This window comes from Pleurodeles waltl, chromosome 8 (assembly GCF_031143425.1).
Source record: "Pleurodeles waltl isolate 20211129_DDA chromosome 8, aPleWal1.hap1.20221129, whole genome shotgun sequence".
Lineage (NCBI taxonomy): Eukaryota > Metazoa > Chordata > Amphibia > Caudata > Salamandridae > Pleurodeles > Pleurodeles waltl.
Genome location: NC_090447.1, coordinates 708,999,074 through 709,025,853, shown reverse-complemented (window position 1 = coordinate 709,025,853; position 26,780 = coordinate 708,999,074). Strand labels below are relative to the sequence as shown.

The 26,780-nt window shown below is 44.0% G+C and overlaps 1 protein-coding gene across 2 annotated transcripts in view; it reads left to right on the top strand.

Annotated features, from left to right (window-relative positions):
• SENP7 (SUMO specific peptidase 7) overlaps window positions 1-26,780 on the top strand; it is a 790,555-nt gene that overhangs the window by 672,013 nt on the left and 91,762 nt on the right. For both annotated transcript variants that reach the window (XM_069204850.1, XM_069204851.1), the window contains exons 20-21: window positions 8,749-8,817; window positions 20,012-20,162. In XM_069204850.1, the coding sequence (XP_069060951.1) occupies window positions 8,749-8,817; window positions 20,012-20,162 (220 nt within the window). The remainder of the gene's footprint in view (window positions 1-8,748; window positions 8,818-20,011; window positions 20,163-26,780) is intronic.

Below are 26,780 nucleotides of genomic sequence, written 5' to 3'. Positions count from 1 at the left end.
GGCGTTTTGTGAAGAAGATAAGATCTGTCTTTTTTGGGCCTTTTTGGGCATTGTAATAAGTGTCCACGAAAGGTAGCTCCGGATGTTGCCTGATAAGTTTGCGCTTAAAGTTTTTCAACGCAGAGGAGGAGAGATGATTAGGGGGAGATCTGGAGAAGGAGTTGGGCCCGTGGGGTTTAAGAAAGGGGGAAATGGGTGAGGTAGTGGATCCTGTGGGGATCAACATCATGTGAAGGTGAGGAGGCCAATGCTCATAAGGGGGTTAAAAGGACGCTAGATGGGGTGGAAAGAGGGGAGGAGGATAAGATAGGAGGGATCTAGGTTGGGGCACAGGACGGGGGGGTCGTCGGGAGGAAGTTCAGATAATCTAGGACGAGTAGCTCGAACAGGGGTTGAGGGGTCCTACAGATTGCGGCAGGGTAGGGAACAGGGGAGATCCACAATAGAGTGTTTGTGTTGGGAGATGGGTGGACACGGAGCGATCTAGTGGGATGGGGTGGGAGGGAGACCACTAGTTAAGGAGGAAAGAAGGGTGGGCGGCTTTCTGAGGTGGACCCACCGACATTGGTTCGGGGAGGGGAAGATGGTCCCAGGGGGAGGGGGACGCCAGGGTTACAATGCCTCAGCCAAGGGTGTTGGGAGAGGAGGGTCTACAGGGTTACGGACGGGGAAAGGGCAGAGGATATTCCAGAAAAAGTGGACCAGGGAATGACTGTCCATGAACAGTTTCACCCAGAAATCCGAGAAGGACGAAGGGAGGCGAAGAGGGTCAAGGGGGGTCTGGAACGGGGGAAACAGGGCAGGGTCTGCACTATAGTCCCAGTAGAAAATGAGGGAAATAACTCACCGGGAGCTCCAGATCAGGAAGTGTGGTCCTTGGTATGGCGCTAAGGAGGGTCAAGACACTAGCGCTCGTCATGCAAAGGCTCCAATAGGGAGAGAGGAACCTCCTGCTCTGAGGGAAAGGGGGTCACAGCAAGAAGGGTCAGCACCGTGCATCCGAAACAGGTGGCCAAGAACAGGGAGCGATCAGGGCCAGATCCCGGTGGGAGCCAGCCGCAACGGAGGTGGGCTCCAAGGTTAGGGTGAGATCAAGGTAGGATCCAGGTGGGAGGAGGAGGGCTTCAAGTCCAGTGGGGAGAAAATGGGGCCCCAAGGGGGGGTTAGCACAGCGGCCTGGAGATCTTTGGCGCAGGACAGGCAGGGGACCCTACGCCTGGAGTCCGCCTGGGACCGGCACTGGGGGTCAGAAAGGGCAGCCTCGCTGCCTGCTGGAACGTTGGTTGAAGACCGCGAGTGGATGGTGGTCGAGAACTTCGGTCAAATAGCAGTCGGCCCGGCTCTGGGAGTCGAAGGAAACAGGCAGAACTCAGTTCCCAATCTGAGCCCGTTGTCTCCGGTGCTGAGCACCGGCATCCATCCAAGAGGGCTCGGGCCTATTCTCATGCCTCAAGCATACGCTGCGAGCAAGAGACATATATGAGAAAGACGGAAGAAGGAAGAACCAAAAAGCGTCACAAACGGAGAAGGCAAAAGGCCGCAGGATGAGCCGAAGGGGCAGGGGTGGCCGCAAACGGATCGAAGAGACCTGGGACGGCCCCAGGGCCATGCTGCCTCAGCACCCGGTGCTGGCAGATCCGACCACAGCAGCCTCGCGTTCAAGAGAAAGGCCTTGAGCTCCGGCACCTCCCCTCTCACAAATTAAGCACTGGGGGAACCAACGCAGCAGCCAGAGCAAAGTCCACGGAAACTCCCTACCTCGGACGGGCGGCTCCTCATGAGAGACTCCCCCCGGGCTGGAGTCGGGGATGGCGAAGCAGCTCCTCCTGGGTGGGCAGCTCCTCCTGAGCTGCAGGCGGAGAAATGGCCACAGCGTCACGGAGACTCGAGCCTGGGTCGGCCCCAAGGTTGGCTCCAGCAATCTTCCCCAGGCTGGGGGCCTCTCAACAAACGGCTCCTCCAGAGCCGGAACCAAAACCGAGATCGGCTCCTCCTAAAGTAGAGCCAAAGATGGCGGGCGGGCGGCTCCTCAAGGGTATGAAACTGATGAACAGGTATGAAACGGGTCTGAACTTGGGGATGAAACTGATGCACACTTTTGACACAGTGTCCTCAGTTATTTTAAGTAATATTAAAAGGGGAAGCAGCAGTACTGGCAATTCACCAGTGGCTTCAAGAGGTTCCTCGGTGGGATCAGGAGCGCGAGCTAACAAAGATTATTTCCGAAACTTAAACCAGTATAGGTCAGATTAGTCTGGGGGCCAGACCAACTAAACCTCAATTACAGGGTACTTCCACTAAGGAGAATACTAAGAAGGCACAAGAGAACTCTAAAAAAAAAAAAAAAAAAACCTGGGATAAACAAAAACAAAGATATAAGAACGCAAAGAGGAGAATATTCAACACTGGAGACGTCAGAGAAACAATACAATCTTAGAAATAGGGAAACGTAAAAAAAAAACAAGAAAGAAAAACAATAGATACCAATATGCTGACAATTGCCTAGCTCGTTCTTTCCAGGACACACTGGATAAAAGGTGTGACAGAGGAGGGCTGTCAGAATACCAAAGCGACTACGTGAAGCTGAAAAAGAACTCACAACTTCCTTTGGAAACATTTACAAACATGGAAGAAAAACTTTCAGAGCAAAAGCTCCAATTTAAAAGAAAAAGGTGGCAGCAATATGAGTCAAAGATGCTACCCATATTGAGAACATTGTTGAAGAGCAGGATGTGGGCAGTGACTCTACTAGATAGGGCTTCTGGATGTGACACCGGCTTATGACTTTCTTGAAGTCAAAGAAGCAATAGGCACATCTTCCCACCCAACACGGTTAACAAAATAAACATTCAGATTAAGGGAGACATAGAGCCCACTATTAAAGTTATCTTCTGGAGAAGATTAACACTAAATTCTGACATTTTATTCGGAGAAAAAGATTGGCCTCCTGAATTTGTCTGCATGCTTCTAGAAGGGGAGGGTGTAATTTTGCCTTCTTTCTCCATCCTAGTTCCAAATATAGTAATGAAAACCTATGCTGCCAATTGGGCTTTGGCACAGGCTCCGGCGCTGTATCGTAACCACACAGGATAAAGAATCCCCGTACCATGTAACACCAAGTAGATCAACTCCACAGATCCAGCCTCAATATCTAATTAAACATGACGCTAAACCACAGGTGAGGGAAATTCTCACCAAGGAGTAATAGAACCCTGCATCTCTTCAATGAATAACCCATTATTCCCCGTAGCAAATCCTGACCATTCATATAGAATAGTCTTAATTTACAGACATTTAAATAGCCACACACGCACATTTGCAATCCAAAATGCACACAGCAGAGCACTTATTAACAATATAGTGAGTAAAAAATATAAAACAACTTTGGATATTTCCAGTGTTTTGTTTCTGACAAAATCTAGCGTTTGAAAGCTGGAGTTTAAGCACCTTCAGTGCACTTGGCTCTTAATGGTGGTTTAGCCGTTTGCCTCAAGGGTATAAGAACAGCCCTGGGTTGTTCTCTGCCCGTGTAACATCAATATTACATGATATTGATCCTGAGGTGTTGTCCTATGTGGATGACCTCTGACCCACAGATGATGACCTCAATGCACATTTGGCCTGGGTGGATTACATCTTTTTAGAATTCGCCGCCCAAGGCTATAATTCAATTTCAATAAAAGCAAAATTGATTTTCTTAGTGTCTTATTCCTAATATATGAACAGTCTGATGAGGGCAAGAGCTTAGCCCCGCACTTTCTAGAAAAATGCGCTCAACTTCAACCTCCAAACACCATCAAGAAACTTCAGTCATTGCTTAGTTTCTTAAATTTCGGTGAAACATACATTTCAGATTATGCACAACGCATAAAACCTCTTTATGATATAATTTGTCCAGATTTTTCAAGCAAACATTGGACACTTGATTACACACGCATTCTCAGATCATTACAATAGGACAGGCTTGAATGACAACACTTACACTCACGGAACAACAAAACAAACTTTGTCATGCGACACCACGTGGAGCTGAAGAAACACCAGTTTTCAGGGTTACTGGTTACTAAAATTTTCAAATCCAGTCTGACATCTCAGGATAATTCTAAGGTAAGGAATCTACGGCTAGGATAGAGTCGCTACCAGATGTGGCAATACTGAACTTGAGCAACTTGTTTTTCCGGCACTTTGCCAGTTCTCGCTGGTGCGTCTTTGGGTCTCAGGGATCCGCAGAGCGCTCCGGTCAAGTTACTGTCCGCAGAACCATCCTTGGTGCCATGTGTCCCTGGAACCCGCCTAGGGTTCCTCACAGACTCTGGTGTGCAGTTCCACTCTGGCTCAAAATCCACTCTGGTTCCCTCTTCAGTGATGCCAGTCCTGACGTCACTGGCTCCAGAGATTCTACCATTACCGACTCTTGTGCCTGACCTCAAGCTGAATCTATTTTGATAAAAACTGAGGTCAGACTTAGAGTCCACTGAAGCACACCTGGCCTTAGTAGATTCTAACTCAGACAAATCTCTTCCTCTTTTGCAAGGCCTTTCGCAGAGGCTTCATCACGTTTTTGGTTCAGATTCCGATCAACCTGGTATTGATGATGGGTTGATTTACCCTCACAATATGATGATGATATTTAAATGAATTTGCAAGAGGCCAGTAGGCTGGATACTTCAGTGGAAATGGAGTTTGCTTCATCCATTGGATTCCCTACAGAGAAAAGTGCATCTCTTGCTATGGTGATTAGATGTGCAGTTGAGGTCCTGGATCTAAAGCTGTCTTCAGTGGAAGTCAAGACTAATGAGCTTACTGAAGTTTTGCACCCAGGGTCCACTTCATCTGAGCCCTTACTCCTGTTTGATGTGTCCCTTATTGACAACCTCATGGGTACTTGGGTGAAGTCTTGCTCTTGCTCACCAGTAACCAGGGAGGAGGGCAGGTGCCATAGACCAGCACCAGGCAACCTGGACTTTCTTATGCAGCACCTTACTCCTGAGAGTTTAGTCACCCAGGCTTCCATCAGTAAGGTTAACTGTACTACATTCCCTCCGGACAGGGATTCAAAAAAGTCTGGGGTGTTCAGAAAGCAGATGTTCTTTTCCACCAGCTTGGGGCTGTGATAAGTCAATGCGGCCTGCAATTTAGGTAATATGCACACTCTTTTGGACATGGCTAGTGAGATTGTTGGTGCTCCCAACTGGGTTTTTGGTCTCCCTGGCTGCAACCATTCAGGACAGTCAGGATGCATCAAAGTAGGTCATCAGGGTTGGTCTGGGTACTTCTCACTGCTTAGGGTGTGCTTTAGGAACTAGTGTATCAGTCCACCATAATGCATGGGAGTGATTGAATGGCATCCCTAATGGATATGCCTTTTGATAGCTCCTGTGTTTTTGTCAAAAAGGCTGATTAAAGTGCTTTAAAGAAAGCAGAGACCACAGCACAGTCTTTGGGCCTGTCTATCCTGCACAACTTTTTCGTCAATAGTCTCAACCCTTTCTTTGCTTTCATGAGACCTTTCTCACTTACCCATCTAGAGCCAACAGTGGAGATGTATGTGTCACTGCTGGGTTAGGGCGGCCATCTATGAGAGAGAAGGAGATAGAGGTCTCTGGCGAAACCCAGCTCCACTTGAATTTATAGAGCTACGGACCATCCTCTTGGCACTAAGGGCCGTCTGCCATCCATCAGGGGAAGGCTTATTCCAAGTGGTACTGCAACAAGCAGGGTGGAGTGGTATGCAGGCTCCTGTGCTAAGAGGTGCTGCTCTTCTGGCATTAGCTGAAGCATCTGTGCATCTCCCAGATCATCAACCACCTCATGGGTTATTTAAGCTCCAGGATAGATGAGCTCATTCGGCATATCTCGACTGGCAGTTGCCATTCTGAGGTGGGAGAGGACTTCTTCCAAAAGTGGGAAGAGCCCTGGCCAAAACTTTTCACCTCCACCAAGAATGTGCAGTGTCAAGACTTCTGCGCATTGGAGTTCCAACGAATGCTGTCTGTAGGAGACACATTCAGGCTAGAGTGGAGCATTGGAATCCTGTACATCTCTCCACCACTGCATTTCTTGCTGTGCGTTCTAAAAAAGATCAGAAACAACCGGACCCAAGTCATCCTAGTGGCTTTGGAGTGGGCTAAGAGAATGATGTACTGAAACATGTGGGCATGAACATTTGTCCTCTGATCATACTACAGCTGTGAGAGGATCTTCCTTTGCAGCACCAGAGCCCAGGGTTCAATACCTGAATCTGCATAGTCTACACCTCCAGCTGTGGAGATTGAGCAGCAGCAGTTAACCGCCTCCAATCTACCACTTGAGGTTGTGGATGTCATCCTTGCATTTAAGTGTCCTTCTATAAAGTCTACCTATGCCGGGAGCTCAGACAAAATTGTAGCCTGATGTGGAGTCCTCAACACAAACCCCTTGCATGTTAAAGTGTCCGATGTTGTACTTTTTGTTTTGTCTCTGCCCAAGTAAGAGCTGTGATTGACACTATTAAAGTCTGGTTGTTGTGCCTTTCAACTTTATTGCATTAACTGGATCAACAGCTCTTGTTTAAATCACCTGTTGTGATTTTTTTTTTGTGACGGTTTGACACGTTTCATACCAAACTGTGATGCCACAATGGGATCTTAAATTGGTCCTTACATTCAAAACTGTCTTTCTCACTGCGGTCACTTAAGCTTGTTGCTTTAGTGAGGTTCATGTGCTTTTGATGCAGACAGCCTTTTCAACCTTTTTCCCAGACAAGCTGGTGTTGAGGACCATGGTGTTTTTTTTGCTGTTTTGACTCAGTTTCTCGCTAAGCAGTTCATCAGTCTCTCAACGTTGTTCGAACGTCCTCAGAGAGGGGGAGAGACTCCAACCATTGGAGCCTCAAAACTGCCTTAAGCCTCTACATTGATCAAGCTAAGGATCATTGGTAGGACCCTCATCTCTGCGGGGTTCTCTAGGACAAAGATAGGTAAGTTGGTGCAGAAAAGGACTCTGTCTCTGAGGATAGTCCTCTGTATATAGACCTGCTGTGCACTGTTCAAGAAGCAACCCCCAGAAGTACAGAGAGATCATTCCACTAGTGTTAAGGCTGCTACCTTTGCATTGGCATGTGAAGTGCTTCTTCTGATTACAATGAGGGTGTCAGTGTACACATTCATGAGGCACTACTACCTTGACAACCAGGTCCGAAGGGGAGGACACTTTGGCTATTCGGCCCTGCAGGACTGTTTAGTCTCCTTGGGGAGGTTCTTCTTTGCTATTTACAGGTGAAGAATCTGAAGTTAGAAGTATCCATCAGAAGAACGAGTGTCTTATTTTCAAGCTTTTACTGGTGTTTGCTATATCTAACTGCATGTTCCTCACTGCTCTCCCATCTCCTCTTTCTGTGAAGTGGCCTCTTGTTATCATATAAAAAGGTTCCTAAATTAGAGATTTGCTCACTGACACCTCTGATAGTTTTACATTCTGTGTCCAGGGGCACGGAAACAGTCTAGCAAGAAACTGACATCAGTATGCAGGGGTAGTGCTTCCAGACGCCTACTCCCTGTCACTTCCATGGTGGAACAAAATCAACGTAAAAGCAAACACCTAAAGCTTCACTTTAACTAACTTGGAAAAATGTGACTCAAACAGCGTCCTGTAGAAAAACCATTACTGCAACTTTCAGTGTTTTATTGTCTATTTTACTGCCCAATTCGAATGTGAACCCTTTAAAGGGAAATTGGGGATAGATGTAGATTTATCACACTTAAAATAGGCACATTTTGCCGTCACTGACCTGTAATATATGGAACTCGCTCCCTCTTCACATGTCAGATGAAGAATTTTCACTCATTTAGAAGAGCAGTCAAACCTTTCCTTTTGTGTTGAATTACCTAGTAGTTACCTATCAGGTCTAGTGTGATGATGCTCTTACATTAATTAATTTGTTTCTCCGACACATTTCCCGAAGTCAAAGATGAAGGAATTCTAATTGGATCAAATCCGAAATCGGATGCAAAATCCTTTGCTCTTCACTTTTTGGTCCCCACCAGGCTTAGAATGAGGACCTTATGATGGATTTATTTCTGTAGTTAATTGGTTTGTAATGTACTAACCATGTAACTAAAGACCACTTATCCACCCACACTGATGTTACTTTTACATAGAAGTATGGTTCATAAAACTTAAATTCTATCTATGAACTATTTCAAGAATCAGTGGGAATACAGAAATCATGTCAGGGCTTCCCTGAGAGTTAATATTATCGTATGTTTGATTCATGAAGCTGGAACCTCGCTACGGAGCGCCTAACAATTCTATTTTGTATAACACAAACTGGAGAGCAGAGGATGGATGCTGTATGCAGATTTATTTATTTATTATCAGATTGCGACCTAGCAACAAGGATAGTGAAACGCTTTACATATAACATTACTTAACATAAAAAAAATGTTTAGAATAGGATAGGTGAAAAATAATTCAAGTCATACTAGTGAATTTTATTTTTTGAGAGTGGATCAGAGCAGGAGTCTTAATTTTGCAGGTGAAGCTTAAAGAGGAAAGTATGCATTTTCTGAATGGTAGTGTGCTTACGTTTAGTCTTAAGTGTTTTCATTATCTTGAACAGAAATGCTAAATAATTAAAGTAAAACTAAGTGCATTGCCAATGTAAAAGAAAAAAAGTATTGAGCTTTAACAAGTTAGGTGCAACTCCTTGCTGAAATATGTTTTACAGTTTAAAAAAACTCACTGACCTATGTTTTGACATTTTTTTAGGCCTTGTATTCTTATCTTCGATTCATTGAAAGCCAGTTCTGCGCAGAACACAGTTCATGTTTTGAGAGAGTAAGTGATCTAAAGAGTTATCTAAAATTGCATGACACATAGTGAACTGATAAATTTGAAATGTAACCATGAACTTTGTTGTTGGGATGTGAAATGGCCCCTGCATGACAAACAGGCATTTTTCCATTCACCCAGTGCCTAACTTCGTGTATCTGGTATCCCAACATTATTTTGGCCCTCGCGCCACACTAATCTAGCATGTGCGCATAAGCCTACACCAATCTCTAAGAGTGAGAGGTCCTGAACTTCCCTTTTGACCTGGAGGAGCATTCCAAAAATGCCCTCATTTTAGACATAGGCGTCCTGCCCCCTCCCCCCACCATTGGGTTTAGCATTTAGAGTGGTGGTGGCAGAATCTAGCGTTTTGAGAATCCATAGCGTGACCAACCCTTTCTGAGTCACTGGAGAGGAAACCAACTGGGCCACTAGTGTAAAATTCCTCTTGTATGCACTTGCCCAGTCCTTTGCACCAACATCCAGAGTACATGTTAATAGTGTTGGTGTGTGTAGCCTGTGTGGTATATGCATAGTCTGTGTGAGTGACCCAGAGTAATGGAAGCCAGTGGAATCCATTTAGGATGTCTTGTCCTAGCCTTGCTCAAGATGGAGGATAAGAACAGTGCTCCTAGGCAGATGAAGTGTATTCCTCACGTTCGTAAGGCTACAAAATCTAGACTGAAGTCAGAGGAGAACATGGCTCCTTTATATTCTATAAGACCTTTTGGTTAGCAAGGCACTGCTGGTTAGTCCCATGTACTTCCATTTAGTGGATGGTAGATGTGATGAGAGAAACTACAGCCTCTCCTGGTAAAGGACAGGAAACCTTTAGGTGGGGCCTGGCCTTTTCCCTTTCCCTGATTACACATTGAGTTGGGTTGATAATTAGTCGTGGAAATGTTACAGTTCTTTGTGCCTCTGTTATGGGTGTTCCAGGATTGAGATAACCCTGCTGTGATAATCATCACTCTTTTCAAAGGCTGTACCTGGAGAACAACCTACAAAGGACACTTGAAAGAAGAACCATCTCAAACTAGTTCTACAGTTTGAGATAATCTCCTGCCTGCTAATAAGTGTGTAAGATTTGGTTGGACCCACCACTGCACTTTATTGTTCCAGTTCAAAGTCCTCTATGACCAAGGAAGGTAGTTGTTCTCGGAGTACTGTGAGGGCTACTGTGCAACCAGGGCTGATGTCTGCTTGACATCCAGCCTCCCAGAATTTAGGCAACCACCTAAAGCCTGGCTCTCTTGCTGCAGAAGTTGTGTACCTGTAGGTGCCCAAGGGATCCCCAAGACCCATCCATTCCAAGTGGTAACCTAGTTTATGTAACAATGTGATAGTTGAGGCCAGGTCAGAGTGGTGATTGTGTGTAGCCATTTGGGATGTGAAGGGCTGCATCAGCAAAATACTGATCGCCCTTATGGGGCTGCATCTGCTGAATCGAGGGCAGACCTATGCAAGACTGCAATTGCCAAGTGTCACAGGCCCTCTCAGGGGCTTTGCCTGCAGATCAGCTAAGCCCGACTGCAAGGACCGTGAGGGACAGCACTTAATAACATTCTGGGTGGGACTGCACCATTTCAGGACTGCTGTTCCGAGCACCCACAAAAAAGGATCTGAGTGGGCATATGCCATAGGGCCCAAGATGAAGGTACTTCAAAACCATCTGCTGGTATGCCACTGCTTCTCAGAGTGCATGCAGGGAAGCCCCACAAGTATTTGGTAGTCTGAAGATGATCATAATAGTACTGATTCACCCATGAAGGGTAAGCTACCTGAGACTGAGCAAATATGTGTTGGGGTGATTGAGTTGCACTTCTGTTAGATTCAGGCTACTCATCTTTACTCCTAGAGATAGAAGGGTGACTACCCAGAACCAAGAGAGAGTCTGATAACAGTGCAGACAGCTAGGGAGCAGGGTGGATAAATCACTTGCCAAAATAGTGCCCAAAGCCACTTACTTGTTTTTTCGCAGTAATATATAGTATTAAGTACTATTGTGTGAATGAAGTACATTCTTACTTGAAAAGAGATACACTGGGCTTGACTTTCACTTTAGTGTGTTTGTTGAGCTCTGAGCATGAGCACCACTACAATATCTCCCTGAGAAGCCAGTGACTGCTCACCCTCGCTACTGTGATAATCAGGAGTAGAAAGTGTTTTACTTGGCCCAGTTTGCAGAACCACAGTAGGGTGGGCCCCTTGACATCAGAGTCAGTCGCTGTCATTACACAACCTGTAGGCACTAAATGCATTCTGTGGGTACCGTTTAATCCTTGATTGCAGTTTAGATCATTTGGAATCACTACTAATAACACAGTGTTCTAAGTGTATTATTGCAGTGTGTTTGAAATTTTAAGCATATCTTTTGACTTACTGCAAGGGAGATGTATGTGAAATATGCCCACAGTGGCACCCTGTTCTACTGATGAAAAATATGTATGTTTTGAGCTAAAGTATTGCAGTCAGATTTACAAAACTATTATGTGGTTGCATAGCTTGAGATTCAAAAAATCTCAGGCTCTGTAACTGCAAAATAGTGTGTCGCAAAGTACAAATTGCGTTTGGCAAATTGGAGTTGCCTTTCTGACTCACAAAGTTTACTCTGTGGCCCAGACTGAATTACAGAGGACAGGAAGAATCTATTGAGCATCCCTGTTTTCTTAGTAATTTCGTATGAATTATGTACATTATTTTAACTGCATTTGTGTGTGCAAAACATTAATCTATGATAGCAGCTCAAAGGTTTATATTGCTCTGGCTAGACATATGTTCTGTATTGCTTTTGTTTTGTTGGCTCAGACCTACACGACCCGGGCTGTCCATACTAATGTAATTGATGCAATTAGTGGTGAAGTGATGCATTGACGTCACCAGTTATGTCATCTGCAACATCATATGTGAGGTACTGAGCAGTGCACTGGGGGCCAGTTATGTTTAATCATAATGAATTCTAATCAGTTTTCAGTTCTTCATTGTAACTGAATCCACTTTAATTGCTTTTACTGATGATCTTTTTTTTAAATAAATGTTAAGGTTGCTCTGAGAGCATTGAGCTTAACCTATATTTAACAGATTTTAAAGTGGCTGTATTAAGCTTTTAGGTGTGCATAGCGTACTAAATATTGTATTGCACATCTTTCTGGTAAATACTTCTAACCCCACATACCCCACCTTTTGAATCTCCCCAGCTGCCAGACTGGATCAGGAGATTCTTACATTACCACCGGCGTGCTACCAGATGGCATCACCAGCCTCTGTCAGGATTCTATCCCCCACTGGACATGATGACACAGCCGCACATTGGTGCCATCACTACTCACTGACCTCAGTTTTTCTTTCTCCACGACCTTTGGTCCGAATCCAAAACTCCACTCCTACCAATTATGTTCTTTTTTTGAAGTTTATGTCCATACTTTTTTAGTATGGTGCATTAATGTTACCCCTCAAAAGCAACAGGATTTATATATTCAACAAATTTAATATGGCCCATTCCTTACCTTTAGACGTCGGAGCACTTTACACAGTGAAAGGTTGCATAAACGTAGCCCAAGGAATGGAATGGCAGATTACAAGCAAGTACACAGCTATACAAGCCGGGTGTAAGTAAATAGTTGCATAATTACAGGGAAAAAACAAGCATTTGCAAGGCAATTAGTCTCACATATTTCGAACAAGTTAATTGTCATCTTTTGACAACAGTGCCCATGAGCAAAATCCAAAAAAAAAAAAAAAAAAACACAAGTGGAAACTGAGAATAGGCCACTTAACAAAATAAAATAAAGTTAGCATTAGAAAATAAAACCTTGCAATTTTGTTGGTCCTGCAGGGCACGTTTTTGCCAGTCACAAGCCTTTTGTTTGCGGGACACTGGAAGGGAGGACAAAATAGTACCTCGATCACCTTGGGAGCAGCGACGGGCACTAATTAAGTTGAAATCAATTAGTGCTTGATCACAGCTCCTCCCAGAGGAACGGAAATGATGCCAGACATGCCTTGAAGAATTACGAGGCTGTAAAGAAGGGTGCCATGCAAACCAACCAATGGTGAGCGACAGGCGGGCTCCAAGCCCTTTACTGAACACAACAGTGTCTCATGTGAGACGCATCCACTAGCGCATGCACTCGCAGGCTCGACTGTAATGAAGAATTAACCTGGTTTAATTCAACTAGTGGTTACCAAAGATCCTTCACCGTCTCTAAAGTGTTTGCTCAGGAAGATAAAGAGTAATATGTAGTGAGAATGCAAGATACAGTAATTGATGTGGATTTGTGTGATAAGCGACAAAGATCGTGAGAAGATTGAGATAAAAAGAAGATTTCTGCATCATGGAACAGATTGTAACCAGATTTGTGCATAATTAAACAAAGATAGTCTGGGAAAAGCAGAATTAACTGGACTCCTGAAAAGTCTATTTGGAATAGAAGGGTTTTATTCAGTTCGAATAAAGGTTGTAAGGTGGTGGCTCCTAGAACTTGTAGGTAAACAGTTCCATACTCTGGTAGCACTAACTTAAAGGAATGTCAGGGGTTCCAGAAGCAGAAGAGCTGCTTCTGCCTGCTTTTTTTTTTTTTTTTTTAGTGCAGCTGCCAAATACTGGGGAATAGTGTTGTGTTGGAGCCTTGTGAGTGATGCAGGCCATTTTGTACAATGATCTTGCTTCAATGAGAAGCCATCTTAGTGTTAGAATTATAGGTGAAATGTGATCATGTATTTTGATGCCAGAATGAAACGTGCTGCAGCATGAAGATCTGCTTTCATAGGATTTAGATGCATTTGGGGATGACCTATCAGCAGAGAGTAGCAATAGTCAATCCTTCACGGAACCGGCGATTGGACTGACAGCATCTTCACATACGAAGCAGGAATAGCCCACAACAGACACCGTTTAGAGTGTGCTTTCATGGCTTTCGTATTTATCAGTATCTGGGAGCTATGGGCCTGATTTAGAATTTGGGTGATGGGTCCTCTGTGAAAAACATGAGATATCCAGCCCACATCATTACAAGTGCATTAGAATTTAATGCACTTGTAATAAGGCAGAGAGGATATCTGTCATGTTTTTGGCGGTGTAACTGCCTTCCAGCCTCCTAAATCAGGCCCAAGGTCTTTTTTCAAGAAATGACACCTAGAAATGCGGTCTGTGATGGTAGGATTGCACTGTAGGACGCAAATTGAGTAGATCAATGATTGCACTTTAGTTGTGAATTTGAAGAGGAGGTTAAAAGAGAATCCATTTTGGAGTGATTGCATTTTAAATGATAAGAATTCTTCCTGTCTTGAACTGTCATTGATGTCAGTATAGGTGCGGGTGCATTCTATACTCGTTCAGCCAAATGTTTTGCTCTCAAAGTTATTAGTGTTGCACATCCATATAGCTTCCTTTTTAGATTGCACACAAGTAACAGAGAATGAAAAAAGCAGAGAAAAGGGGATTTCCTGACAAGTGTACAGGAAATAGGATTTTGTATGAAGAGCATACCTTCCTCAAATATAATCTGGTCAGGAGTGGAGCATTGTAATGGGTATGTGTAAGGCGGCATTGGCTTACTCCGTTTCTCTGGAGGAAGGTGATTTATTGCATTTTCACTGGGGTTGACCCAAACAAGATTGACATCTTGCAGAAAATTGTTATTACCACAAATTAATAGGTCAGTTATAAGCTCCATGCCTTCCTCAGTAAATATTGCATTGTCACAGAGTGGGTGATAAATTACATTGAACCTAACTGGTGTATTTTATTGAGCGATGAACTCTAAAGTCAAGTAATGAGAGGAGGAGATTGTATTACTGGCTATCGTTTTGCACTGGATGCCATTGATGTTTAGTATTGCAATTCTTTCCCTTAAACTGCATTCACAGTCACATAGAATGGTGGAGTAATTTTAGGGACACAGGAAGTCTTTGGCCTTATGAGCGGTTTCATTAAACCGAGTCTTTGAATACTAGTAAATCAAAATTGTATGTTATGGTGGTGTCAACAATTTCCAGTCTGTGTTTCACCCGTGGTCTCCAGTTGTGCAGCATGCAGCACAGAGCGGACTTGATAGTTTTGGTGTGTGGTGTGGACCTGGGTTCGATTTGAATTGGTATTGCATTTTAAGTATATCGTCCCTAGTCCAGTCAGTCTGACATTGAGCTCTCTGAACCAGAAAAGTCTGTGTTGTACTTTTTGTGATGGCAGGGAAGGCGAGTGTATAATATGTCCTTCAAGAAATTTGTCCTACGGATCCTTGCAGAGATAGGAATGAAGCCTACAAGGATGCAATTTTCGATTGCTTCTTCGTCTTGTACATCATAATTGCTCAGTTCAGAAGTAAAGTGAGGATGCCTTCATAGGAGAAAACAGAACGTAGTTTAGGTTAGACAAGAGATGCTCCAGATGATTGATCTTTGAATTAGGATAATCGTTTACTGAAGGGTGTACAGAAAGAAGTCATTCAGCGTTGTTTCAGTTAGAGTACGTTTTAGCATGTGGGTTGAAGAAGCAATTTCAAGTGAAAACAATTGAAGAGGTGGGACTAGAGATAAGAAAGAATGAAAACACAGCAATTTGTTATTGATGATGTTGTTTTGCTTGGAACTCCTGCTGTTCATGCTACTTTGATCACCTTATGGCACATGGGTGTGACTGGGCTATACAGTGGATTTAATGCCGGAGTGGGGTTCATGGGCCCTACTGCTCTTGGCTCTAACCTTAGATAAGGAGGAGAGCTGGTCAGGGAGGTACCATCCTTAGAAGAAGAGAATACTGAAAGTGAAGGAGTAGTTGCAAAGATGAGGTAGGTAGCAGCAGGGCAGGAAACTGGATGAGCAAATAATTTTAAGGATTGGTCAGGGGGAGGGACAGAGGGAGGATTGGAAATGGGGATTGAAGTAGGGTGGAAAAATGTAGGATTGATCTAGAGGGTAGGAGTCAGACTGACCGTTTAAGGGTTCAAACTATGAACCCTATGTTGCAAAGAGACCCTCATGATGTCTATCTTTGGTGCACTAGTACCAAACATGACTCAATTTCTTGTGACCAATGCTCCCTTGTGCATCTAAGACCCATAAGGAAGCAAGAATCCAGACTATCTTAGTGAGCAGAAAAAAATGGGGCTGGGCCGATTATAAAGACAGCTCCCAGTCCTGTTTATCCCCTTCGAATAAGTACATAGTAAAATTTAGAGACAATGTGATGAAAAAGCCCAAAAGCCCAAATTAAAGCTCTTTGGCCTGGAGATGGTCCTTCTCTAGTGAGAGGACTCATAGTCTGCATTCGAAGACTCTCCAGCTTCCCTGAGTTCCCTAGATCCAATGCAACAAAATGCAGCCTTTTATAAGGCCATGTTCCAGATTTTGAATCTGGTTCTAGTGCACCCTCAGGGTCCACAGATTCTTCAGGGACCCCATCATGGCTTTTGCCATGCACTCCTCCGTGTGCCTACTGACTCTGGACAGCCTTGGTCTATTCTGCTGTCAAAGCTTTTCCACTCAGGAACTGACAAGAAGAGAGAGCCACATATAACTGTTGTCCATGTGTGCATATCAGTTCCTTTCTTTCTGCACCTTCAGATGCGGATCTGAAGCTCCGCTTCTCTTTTTTATTATCTATTGAAGAGATATTTTTTTTCAGCAAATTTTTATAGTGTGCAAGGGTTGTCACTCCCTAACATGATGAGGTTTAAACCTTTTAAGGACGTTGCAAACATATGTCTGTGACAGATCCCCATGAGTTGTATTTTTGGTGCTTGGTTCCTTGCATGACTCCAAAGCCTGCAATGAATATACCCCACATTCATCAACACTAGCACTTACACCACTGGCACCAGAGGGGGACTTGCAAACGATTGTTCTTCCTCACACTGAACCTTTGGAAGCTTTGAATCGATCAAGACTGCGTCCAGAACATGGCGTTCCACAGCTTATAGTGAACCCATCAGACTTACACACAGTCCAACTACTGCACTGCTGTACAAATTAATTTCTCCAGCTTCTTGGCTCTGACTCTGATCATAGGCAGTCAGGCACCTAAAAACGCTATTTTCATTTAAAGAAGTTCTCACTGCTACAATATTGGGCACTTTTGCTCAGCCAGACTCTGCCGACCCCTGGTCAACTGACGAGTTTCCCATTACCATAGACCTGCTGCAGGCGACCAAGCAAGGTAAACCCCAGCAGTTTTCCAAGCATTGTGCCTGCTAGGGATCGAAATGAGTGGACTCTTTTGGCAAGTGTATGTTCCCCTCAACCAGTCTTGTTCTTGTTAATGCAAGTTGCTTACAGTGACGTTGTTCCCACACACTTTGGGACATGGTGGGTGATAGCCTATCTTATCCATGTTGCCATTGAAAGAGGAGTCAGACAAGGTTGTGTTCTAGCCCCTACCCTTTTCCTCCTATATATAAACAATTGCATTAATTATCTAGCAAATTGTACCAACGGCTCGCCTAAGTTGGCAGGGAATAAAGTGCCATGCTTGCTTTACGCGGATGACACCATTTTGTTGGCCAAAACATCTATGGGAATTCAAAATCTGGTCAATCAATTTTGTGTATTTTGTAGAGACTATGGGCTGGATGTCAATGTTAAGAAAACAAAACTTATGATATATTGCGCCCCGAATAAGAAAATAAAAGCAAATATAGTGATGGATCATTTTGGAGAGGGTAACTGAGAATGATTATCTGGGCATTAGATTATCAGATAGGGGCAGTTGGGATGCAGCCATAAGAAAAGGGGCACTTATTATTAGCCAAAGAGGTGGAGTGCTAGAACGAAAGGCTAAAGCCGTAGCAAGCCCCCCTCTGATTCCCATTTCCGAAATCTATAAAGTCCAAATCCGTGCTGCTGCCCTGTACGGAGCGGAACTCTGCGGTTTTTACAGACAATTGGATACCCTTCAAATTAAAGAAAATAATGTTTTCAGACACATATCTAGGCTAGGGAAGGGCACTCCAATGATCCCTCTCAGATTAGATCTGGGTATAAATAGTATTAAAGATACAGCAAGTTTAAGACCACTCTTATATTGGATTCGATTGTGGAAAACGGAAGAACTTGAGCCCTTCAGGGCAGCAATCAAAGATCTCATAACACCTTATCAGGGATGGGAAAAAGTTCGTTGGTTGAGGGAGATGAAATCAGCTTGGGTTAAGCTGGGCTTCCCTCACTATTGGGAGAATCCTGAGATGATCCCTGCTAACACCAGATTGTTGACCAAAGAGAGATATTGGGGAAAAGTTTACGATGAGTCTCTTCATTGTAACGGGCCAGGTCGACTGACAGCAGAGTTTCTGCTGGTTAAACACGAACCCCGGCCCGAGAACTTCCTGGATCTCCCTATACCAGCACGTGCCCGAGCCTCATTCCTTCAGCTCAGATACGGAACATTAGCAGTTAATAGTTTGACGGCCCGTTGGTGGACCAACAGCCCCATGTCCGATAAATGTATTAATTGCCACTCATGTAAGGAAACACCTGAGCATGTTCTATTTTTCTGTCCCTTGTATAAGTGTCCTAGAGGAAAGTGGATTATCCCCCTGTGCAAGGTTTTGCTAATGCATGATCGAGTCAGTGCTTACAGACTATGCAAATACGATTCTTCCACGCTGATAGTAAGCTCAGTCTCTAAATATTTGTTAGCAGCTTGGACCATTCGTAGCAGGATTATTTTAGACTCTAGTCTATTGGTTGAAGAGAGGTCTAGCAGCTAATGGACGAGGATTTTAAATGGCTATGAAATTCAAATATGATTACTTGTGTTGTTTTACCTATGGATTAACTTCAAAGATATTAGGTTTTATTCTTGTTTGTGTTTATCGGATTTTTTACCTAATTGATTTATAGTACCGTAGCACATAGCACTTTGCAAATAACAAGATTTAACTCCTATGAATAATTTATTTGAGAAATTAGTTTTATTCTATGGTACCCTTTCAATGTTTGGTCTACAATTGTAGCAGCATGAAGTATTTTATGAAGCATTATGAACTATTTTTTATGAATAATCTATATAAGAACAGTCTCTTTTTAAAATATGCATTTATGTATGTCTAGATTAAAATATATGGCATTCTGAAGTTTTTTTAGGCAACATCAGAAAAGATTTAGTATACAATTTATTTTAAATTGTCTTGGTAAATGTTATCCAATAAGCAAGGAGGCACCAACTTAGGAGTATCATTTAATATTTGTCCTGTTAGATAAGGAGTGTATTAATTGTATTTTTTTTTTGTGATGGTCATGATCTCCGTTTCATTTTTTATGTATGGTCGTTTTTATGCATTTTAATGGTCTAATTTTAGACCGAATAAATGAATAAATAAAAAAATATCCATGATATGCACTGGCCCAAACCATTCAAGATGGTCCGAATGTGGACAAATTTGTAATCTGCTTGGGCCTGGACACCACAGATTGTCTAGGTAGGGCTGTGAGAGCTAGCATGGTACTTTGGCACCACTCACAGATGAGGTCCACAGACTTTTCTAGGGACGTCCAGGCATCCTTGATAGACATGGCTTTTGCCAATTTGGCAAAAAGGTGAACTCAGCCTTGGAGTGTTGCAAAGAAAACCAAGCTACAGCATGTTCTCTGGGTCTCTCAGCTCCAGTCTGGCAATCTCCACAACAATTTCGATCTTTTAGGGGATATGGCAGAGACTCCCCTTCATTGGAGGCATCTTGGATACAGTGCACTTTTGGGCCTTTTTGCCATACCAGCAAGTCTAGGACATTCGGGCTATGATTGCTATGTTTCAGTCTCTGTACTGGATCTCAGTGAGGTTGGCTTTTCTTTTTCTTTTTGATGATTCAGTAGAGATGCCCAACTCAGTGTCTGAGTGTGTGAAAAAGTCAATGATTAAAGGGACGCCAGCACACTTGGGTGGTACCTATATGCGGCTCTGTCTCATCAGATCTAGCGGAGTTGCGACAGGTTGCAAGGTGGAGTTGCGACAAAGGTTGCGACAACTTGCAACAGAAGAGTTGCAACAAATCTGGTGGAGTTGCAACAGAGGTTGATGGTGCCTCTAAATAGCACGCTGAGGCCATTGCTGAGACGTTTTCTGAATCCAGTCGGACTCCTGGGCAGATCACATGATGAGGAATATCCAGCTAGATGGACTATCCCCCCCAAAAACATAGGAAATGTATTGCCTTCTAATAATAATTTGCTTGATCATTTGATTTGTTTCTTCCATCAATTTTAGGTACCTCGAAGTAGAGTGGAATGTGAAAAGAAAAACATCTCGTGAATTTAGCAGATCAAGCATGAGAGATTTCTATCCCAGAGTCCCCAAACAAGATAATAGCAGTGATTGTGGTGTCTACTTGCTGCAGTATGTGGAAAGTTTCTTCCAGGTAACTGTCGGTCAATAAATAACACTTGATTTTACTCATAAAAAGGCAGAAATAATAAATACAGTGCATTTCTCGTAAAACTATGAATTCAATAGTATGTATTTATTTGAAAGAATAGGTTTGTTTCTAAAAATTAAGGGCAAGATAGAAAACAAAATGAATATAATAGTCACATGATCTGCACATCGTGATCTGACATTGGAAAACGTGGTAATGTTCCAAATGTATTTTACTATATCAACATCTCCAGTAAAATGTGAAAGAAGAATTTCTATATGTAGTAATTCAGTGAATGTGACAGTGGCATGCGTTCTTGCAGTCTTTAGTACAAACATTATTAAACATTAATGTGATCCTGTAGTGTATAGGTTTTTATATAACTTATACAAGTGTTGAAATTGTATTGTTGTCTCAGGTTGATGCCCCCAATAGACTTAGTAATTGGTTTCGTGGCATGATCTATTTTTAAGACAATTGCTAGTGTTCTCTTGTTTCCCTCTCTAAATGAGACCATTTGATGTGATATAGCCTGCGTCCTCTTAGGTAGGATTACCAATTGTATGAAAGTGGCATTTACTTCAACACCTGCATTTTTGCCTCTACGTGTACTCCATAATTTTGAGCCATAAAATGTGGCTTAAACTGTGTGGGTCCTACAAACATCAATAGTAGTCAGTATTTGTCCCTTCGCAAACCAACACCTCCCCCCTCCCAACCCGTACCCCCAAGTCCCCTCCAATTGACACCACATCCTTGGCAACAGTCACTTTGCCCTGACAATCCCAATAGAATACGCAAAAACTATATGTTGCCTTTGTAGTTTTGCATGCAGCATTTGACCTGGTCCCACAAGAGAGTCTATGGGAAGTCCTTGCTACAATGGGAGCACCTGCTACTCTTATTAATCTTATGGCTAGGCTGTACAAAGGGAATTACGTGCACGTTTGCTGGAGTAGCAGAGAGGAATTGACTAACTACACTCCTATTTTCCAGAATATGCGGCATGGATGTGTTCTTGCCCCCCCATTGTTTACATTGTATATAAATGGGGTGGTCAAAGAGCTTTTGGCTTGCAATAATGATTCTCCTACTTTGAATGGCAAAAAGCTTCCTATACTGCTATTTGCTGATGACTCTTTACTTACTTCAAAGACCCTTGTGGGCTTACAAATTCTTCATAGACAAATTTGTGAATTTTTGTGATCGTCGGACCTTGAGTTGAATGCAAACAAAACTAAATTTAGGATCTTTCGAAACAGGAACAAATAAGAATTGTGTTATAAAGATAGCTAATCTGCCACTTGAAAGGTTTTTAGTTTTTATTATTTAGGAGTAAGGCTCCCAGACAAATTAACCTGTGAACCTCAACTCATTAAGAGTTCTTTGGTAGTAGCGCTTAGATTGTCGTAGGACTCTTGTCATGGGGACAAGGGTGGGTGACTGAGTCAAACCCACACTGTCTTGCAGCTGTCAGCCTAACCCTTTACGCTAGCTAGCAGCACCTCGCCAAAACCCAAAAGTAAAGGTGATTTGTGGCAGCCTGATGCATGACACTCTGTGACTTCTCAGGGAAGTCGTAGTGGAACAGATCTTACCCCTTTCTCTCAGTTACACGTCTCATAAATGCAGAAGACAAAAAGAAGCAGGAGTTGGTTCAACACATTTTATTGAAGCATGTAGGAGGCTGGCCTGGTTTGTAGTGGGTACCTAAGGTACTTACACCTTATACCAGGTCCAGTTATCCCTTAAGTGAAATGTAGACAGTGTCTAGAAGCCAGGCTCTCTAGGGGTAGTGTGGATGAACAGCCAAGGCCTAACTAGGAAACATTCAAAGCTCATGCAATACTACTGTAGTCAGACTGTACTCACACACACGAAAGAAAATACTCAGTGTTACAAAAATAAAGGTTCTTTATTTTGGTGACAGAAACAATAAAAATACCGTAGAGACTAAACTCCCTTAGGAGTTGAGTAATACACAAATTATATACACTAGTATGCAGAAATAGCTGTAAAAACAGTTAGAAAACAGTGCAAATAATGAAAATCACAATAGTTAGAGAAGGGCCTAGGGAGAACACAAACCACATACTAAAAAAGTGGAATGCAAAAGTTTGTTTTCCACCTAGGCAAGTGTAGTGTGTAGAGGGGCGCTGGGAGTATTAGATAACACCAAAGGTAAGTGATAGAACCCACCCCAGAGCCCAGGAAAGCAGAAGTAAATCACAGTAACTTTCCTAGAACACACAAGAACACGAGAAAGAAGAGTATGCAAGAACCCGAAGAGACTGCAAGACACCAGTTGCACCCAAGAAGAGCGATGCAGGCTCCTGGTTGGTGCAGAAGATGTCCCACATTGGATGGTTGAATGCAGTCTTGTTTGCGTCGCTGGATTCCGCTTACAAGCCTTGGCACACGGAAAGCTTGTGGTTAGCGGAAAATGGTGCTGCCTGGGACCAGGTGATACCTGGGGGACTCTACCCAGGAGGGGGAGACAAAGGGGGCTCTCAGAAACTCAGAGAGCCCTCAGAAGTCTAGGCAGAGTGCACAGGAGTCTCACAGCATGGGGACAACGAAGGTGCAAAAGGAGACCCATGCAACAGTGCACAAAGGGATCCCACGCCCCTGGAGATCCCCACACAGGAGGCTGTGCGTCGCAGAAAGGAGTGCTGGGGGTCAGAGCTGCACGGTGCATGAGGACGTTCGTGGAAAGATGCCAGCAAGCCTTGGCAACTGCAAAACCCGTGGTGCACAGGGGTACTGTCTTGCTTGGGGAGGCAAGCTCTTACCTCCACCAAAGTTGGACAGTTGGATATCTGGACCGTCGGGATCACTTCAATCCACCACCTGTGATGCTGGATCCACGCAGTTCGTCAGGAGAGGGGACCCATGCCACCGGTCGTCGCTGCAGAGGAGTGTGTTCTGAAGCAGGGAAGTTACTCCTTCACTTCAAGGGAGATTCCTTTGTTCTTCTGATGCAGGCTGAAGACTGGCTGTCCTTTGAGGATGCATGATTGTGACACAGTTGTAGTTGCTAGCAGGAGCTGAAGATACAATGTTGCAGAAGTCGTTTTTTCTTCTTCGTTGCAGTTGTAGAGCTCCTGGAGGGTTCAGCTGCAGTTTCTTCAGTAAGAAGGTGAAGTAAAGGATGCAGAGGATTCCTGCTAGAGTCTTGCTATCCGAATTTGAAGAACCACCCACGCGAGAGACCCTAAAAATGCCCTGAAAGGGGGATTGGTCAGCTACACAGGTAAGCACCTATCAGGGGAGGGCTCTGACGTCACCTGCTGGCACTGGTCCCTCAGATGCTCCCAGAGTGCCCTGCCAACTTGGAATCCAAGATTGCAAACCCCAGGGACCCTGTGGAGGAGCTCTGAGCACCACCCCTGGGGTGGTGATGGACAGGGGAGTAGTCACTCCCCTTTCCTTTATCCAGTTTCGCTCCAGAGCAGGGACTTGGGGTCCCTGAACCGGTGCAGACTGGATTATGCACGGAGGGCACAATCTGTGCCCTTCAAAGCATTTCCAGAGGCCCTGGGAGGCTACCCTTCCCATGCCTCTATCACCTATTTCCAAGGGGAGACGGTGTAACATCCCTGTCCCAAAGGAACTCCTTTGTTCTGCGTTCCTGGGTTTCAGCTGCTCAAGTAAAAGGAATGCAGAAACCTGTCTGTGAGGTGGCAGCAGCTGGGGCTGCCTGGAAAACCTCAGAAGGCTATAATGGCAGTAGTGGGGGTCCTCTAAGGATCCCCATATTGCATGAAATCATACAACCAGTGCTTGCAAAACCCTTGGGATATGATTCCAACAGGTTTGATACCAAACATGGCCATATTTGGAGTTACCATTGTGAAGCTGTAGATAGGTGGTGGCCTATGTCCTGTGCACGCATAAAATGGAGTCCCCACATTCACAAAGTCTGGTAAAATGGTCCTGGACGTCATGGGGGCACCTCTGCTAGTGCATGGGTGCCCTCACACATAGGTACTCTGCACCAAGAGTTCAGGGTTGGAAGGCTAGACATATGGGTGACTTATAAGTGACCTGGTGCAGTGTAAATGGCAGTGAAATGGTTCATGCACCATTTCACACAGGCTGCAATGGCAGTCCTATAGAAGCCTTTGCATGGGCTCCCTATGGGCAACAAAAGAAATGCTGCAGCCCATAGGGATCCCCTGGAACACCAATGCCCTGGGTACCTAGGTACCATTTACTAGGGACTTATAAGGGAGCACCAGAATGCCAATTGTGGGTGGAATACTGGATTGCCAGTATCCTATAACCATAATTTAAGGAAGAGAGCATAACAACTGGGGTCCTGATTAGCAGGATCCCAGTAGACACAGTCAAACACACTGACAAACAGGCCAAAAATGGTGGTAACCATGCTAGAAAGAGGCTACTTTCCTACAAAGCAACTGCATTCTATGTAGATAGGAATGAATTGCTATTATTAGGACAATGAAACAGAACACTGTTATTATAGTGACCAGAAAAGTGAAACAGATTAAAAGTCTCAACATTCTGTCACACTAATGAATCTAAAATCCCCACCTACTCCACTAAGAATCTACTTGAGAGCAGTTATCCCTAATTTGCCCACACTGGTCTCCTCAAGGAAGCCCCATACCATAGTAATAAGCATGGGGGCCTGTTGGCAGTCCTCCTGAGTGGCTGAAGAAAAGAGGCTGAGTTCAACAGAACTGTGATGACATGGTACAGCATAAGATGACTGGCTAGAATGTCCCCTCTAACTTAGTTTCTGACAAGGTGTTTTTTTATAATAAAACATGTTGTTCTGAGAACTGCCCTGATGTGAAAATGCATATTTCTGTGTAAGGTACACATTGTACTCTTTGAACCGGCAATACTTGGTAAATAATCAGGTACAACCTTGGGCTGAGCACAAGTTGAAGTGTCATGCACAAGAACTAATAATAAATTCTGCATGGAAGGACAGCTGATAGCAATAATAAAACATCTCCACTAAAAATAAACTTCGCTGAAATAATAAAACGGAATAAATTAAATGTAAGTAGGTAAAAGGGCATAGACCTAGAGCTAAAATAAATGTGCCCATGCAAAGCGCTAAAATAACCCCACAACAAGATCTAAAGCTATTCTTCGTCTGCATAAGTGATCCTATTCTCGACCAGCTTCCCCTCTTGAAGCTTATCACAGCAAGACCCAAAGTGCAGCCCTTTTTGGACCTGAAATTTCGGGGTATGCTGACCCTCAGAAACTGACTATGCTGAGAATTAATTTGTTAGATCCCTTATCACAGTCCTGGTCAGCACACCTCTTTTACCACTCTTTTTCTGACCTGGGAATTAAGAGAATCACTGATCTGGTGCACTAAAACCATTGACCTACTGGATGTGGAATTGGGTTACACAGGAGGTAGCTGAGAACATAGACTGCTGAGGGGAATTATTGAAAAGGAGTGGAGCCTAAGAATTCCCTGGGTGAGGTTTGTGTCCAGTTGGCTGAGGAAGCTTGGGTTGGGTAGATTCTGGGAGGAACCCAGCAATATTAGGAGAAAGGATATCACCATCAGTAAATCCTTTAACTTGGTGTATGCCCGAAAAACTACAGATCCAAAATGGCAACCCTGGTCATTTATCTTTGCAGTTTCTAGAGTTTAAGTTAAACCCCCAGTTTGAGGTTTACCAGGATATTATTACCCCTCCCTTATCAAAAAGCTGATATGTGCTATTTTGGCATAGTACCGTTGGGAACAAGAAAACACCCTTTTGGGCGCATGTGCCCTACTTGGGCCTGTTCAGGCCTACCACGCCATAGCCTGATGGATCAGACTCCATTCCGATTCTGTCCTCGATGCCACACAAAATTTTCTTACACTGATCAGCACGTGGTATGTAATCTTTGCCTTACTCCAGAACATCGAGAAGAAGATTGTGAAGCTTGTCTTTCGTTCCGGTCAAAAAAGACACTGTGTGACCGGAGGGCAAGAAGACTCAAGATGCCATCTAAGTATACGGAGTCCACCGACACCTTAGAGGAGGAGCAGGCATAGACGACTGTTTCAGTTCAGGACACCGACTCCGAAGCAGACTCGGATGAAGACAGCCCACTGATCACTGAGGCTCAGCATGTGAGTACACCTGCCCCTACGCACACTATCAAAAGACCTATTAAGGCCTTGGGTGCACCACTGCCAGAAAGCCATGGTTCCACCTGAAAGAAAATTGTTAGCGACTGACCCTCGGGTTCGACGCCGAAAAAGGCCAAGTCACCCATCAAAAGGCCACGCCTGTATTGGTGTCGGAGTCGAGCAAACACATTAAAAGCTCCACAGCCGAGCCGATGTCCACACTCTTCGGAGTCGAAAAGTCAACGTCCAGCTTCGAAGCCGGAATCACAAACTGTATCTTTGGGACATAAAAAATTAGGTACCATTCCGGAGCTGTCATCTTTACAGCTTTCTCCACCACATTCACCACAGCATTCTTTCTCTCCACCACCTAATACCCCACCATCATTGCCCTCACCAACACATTCTCACACCTACCCACACAGAGATACAGTGGACCCCTGGGACTTATATGACCCAGAACTTAAACCATTAAATGACCCACATCTCTGTCCGGCCAAACC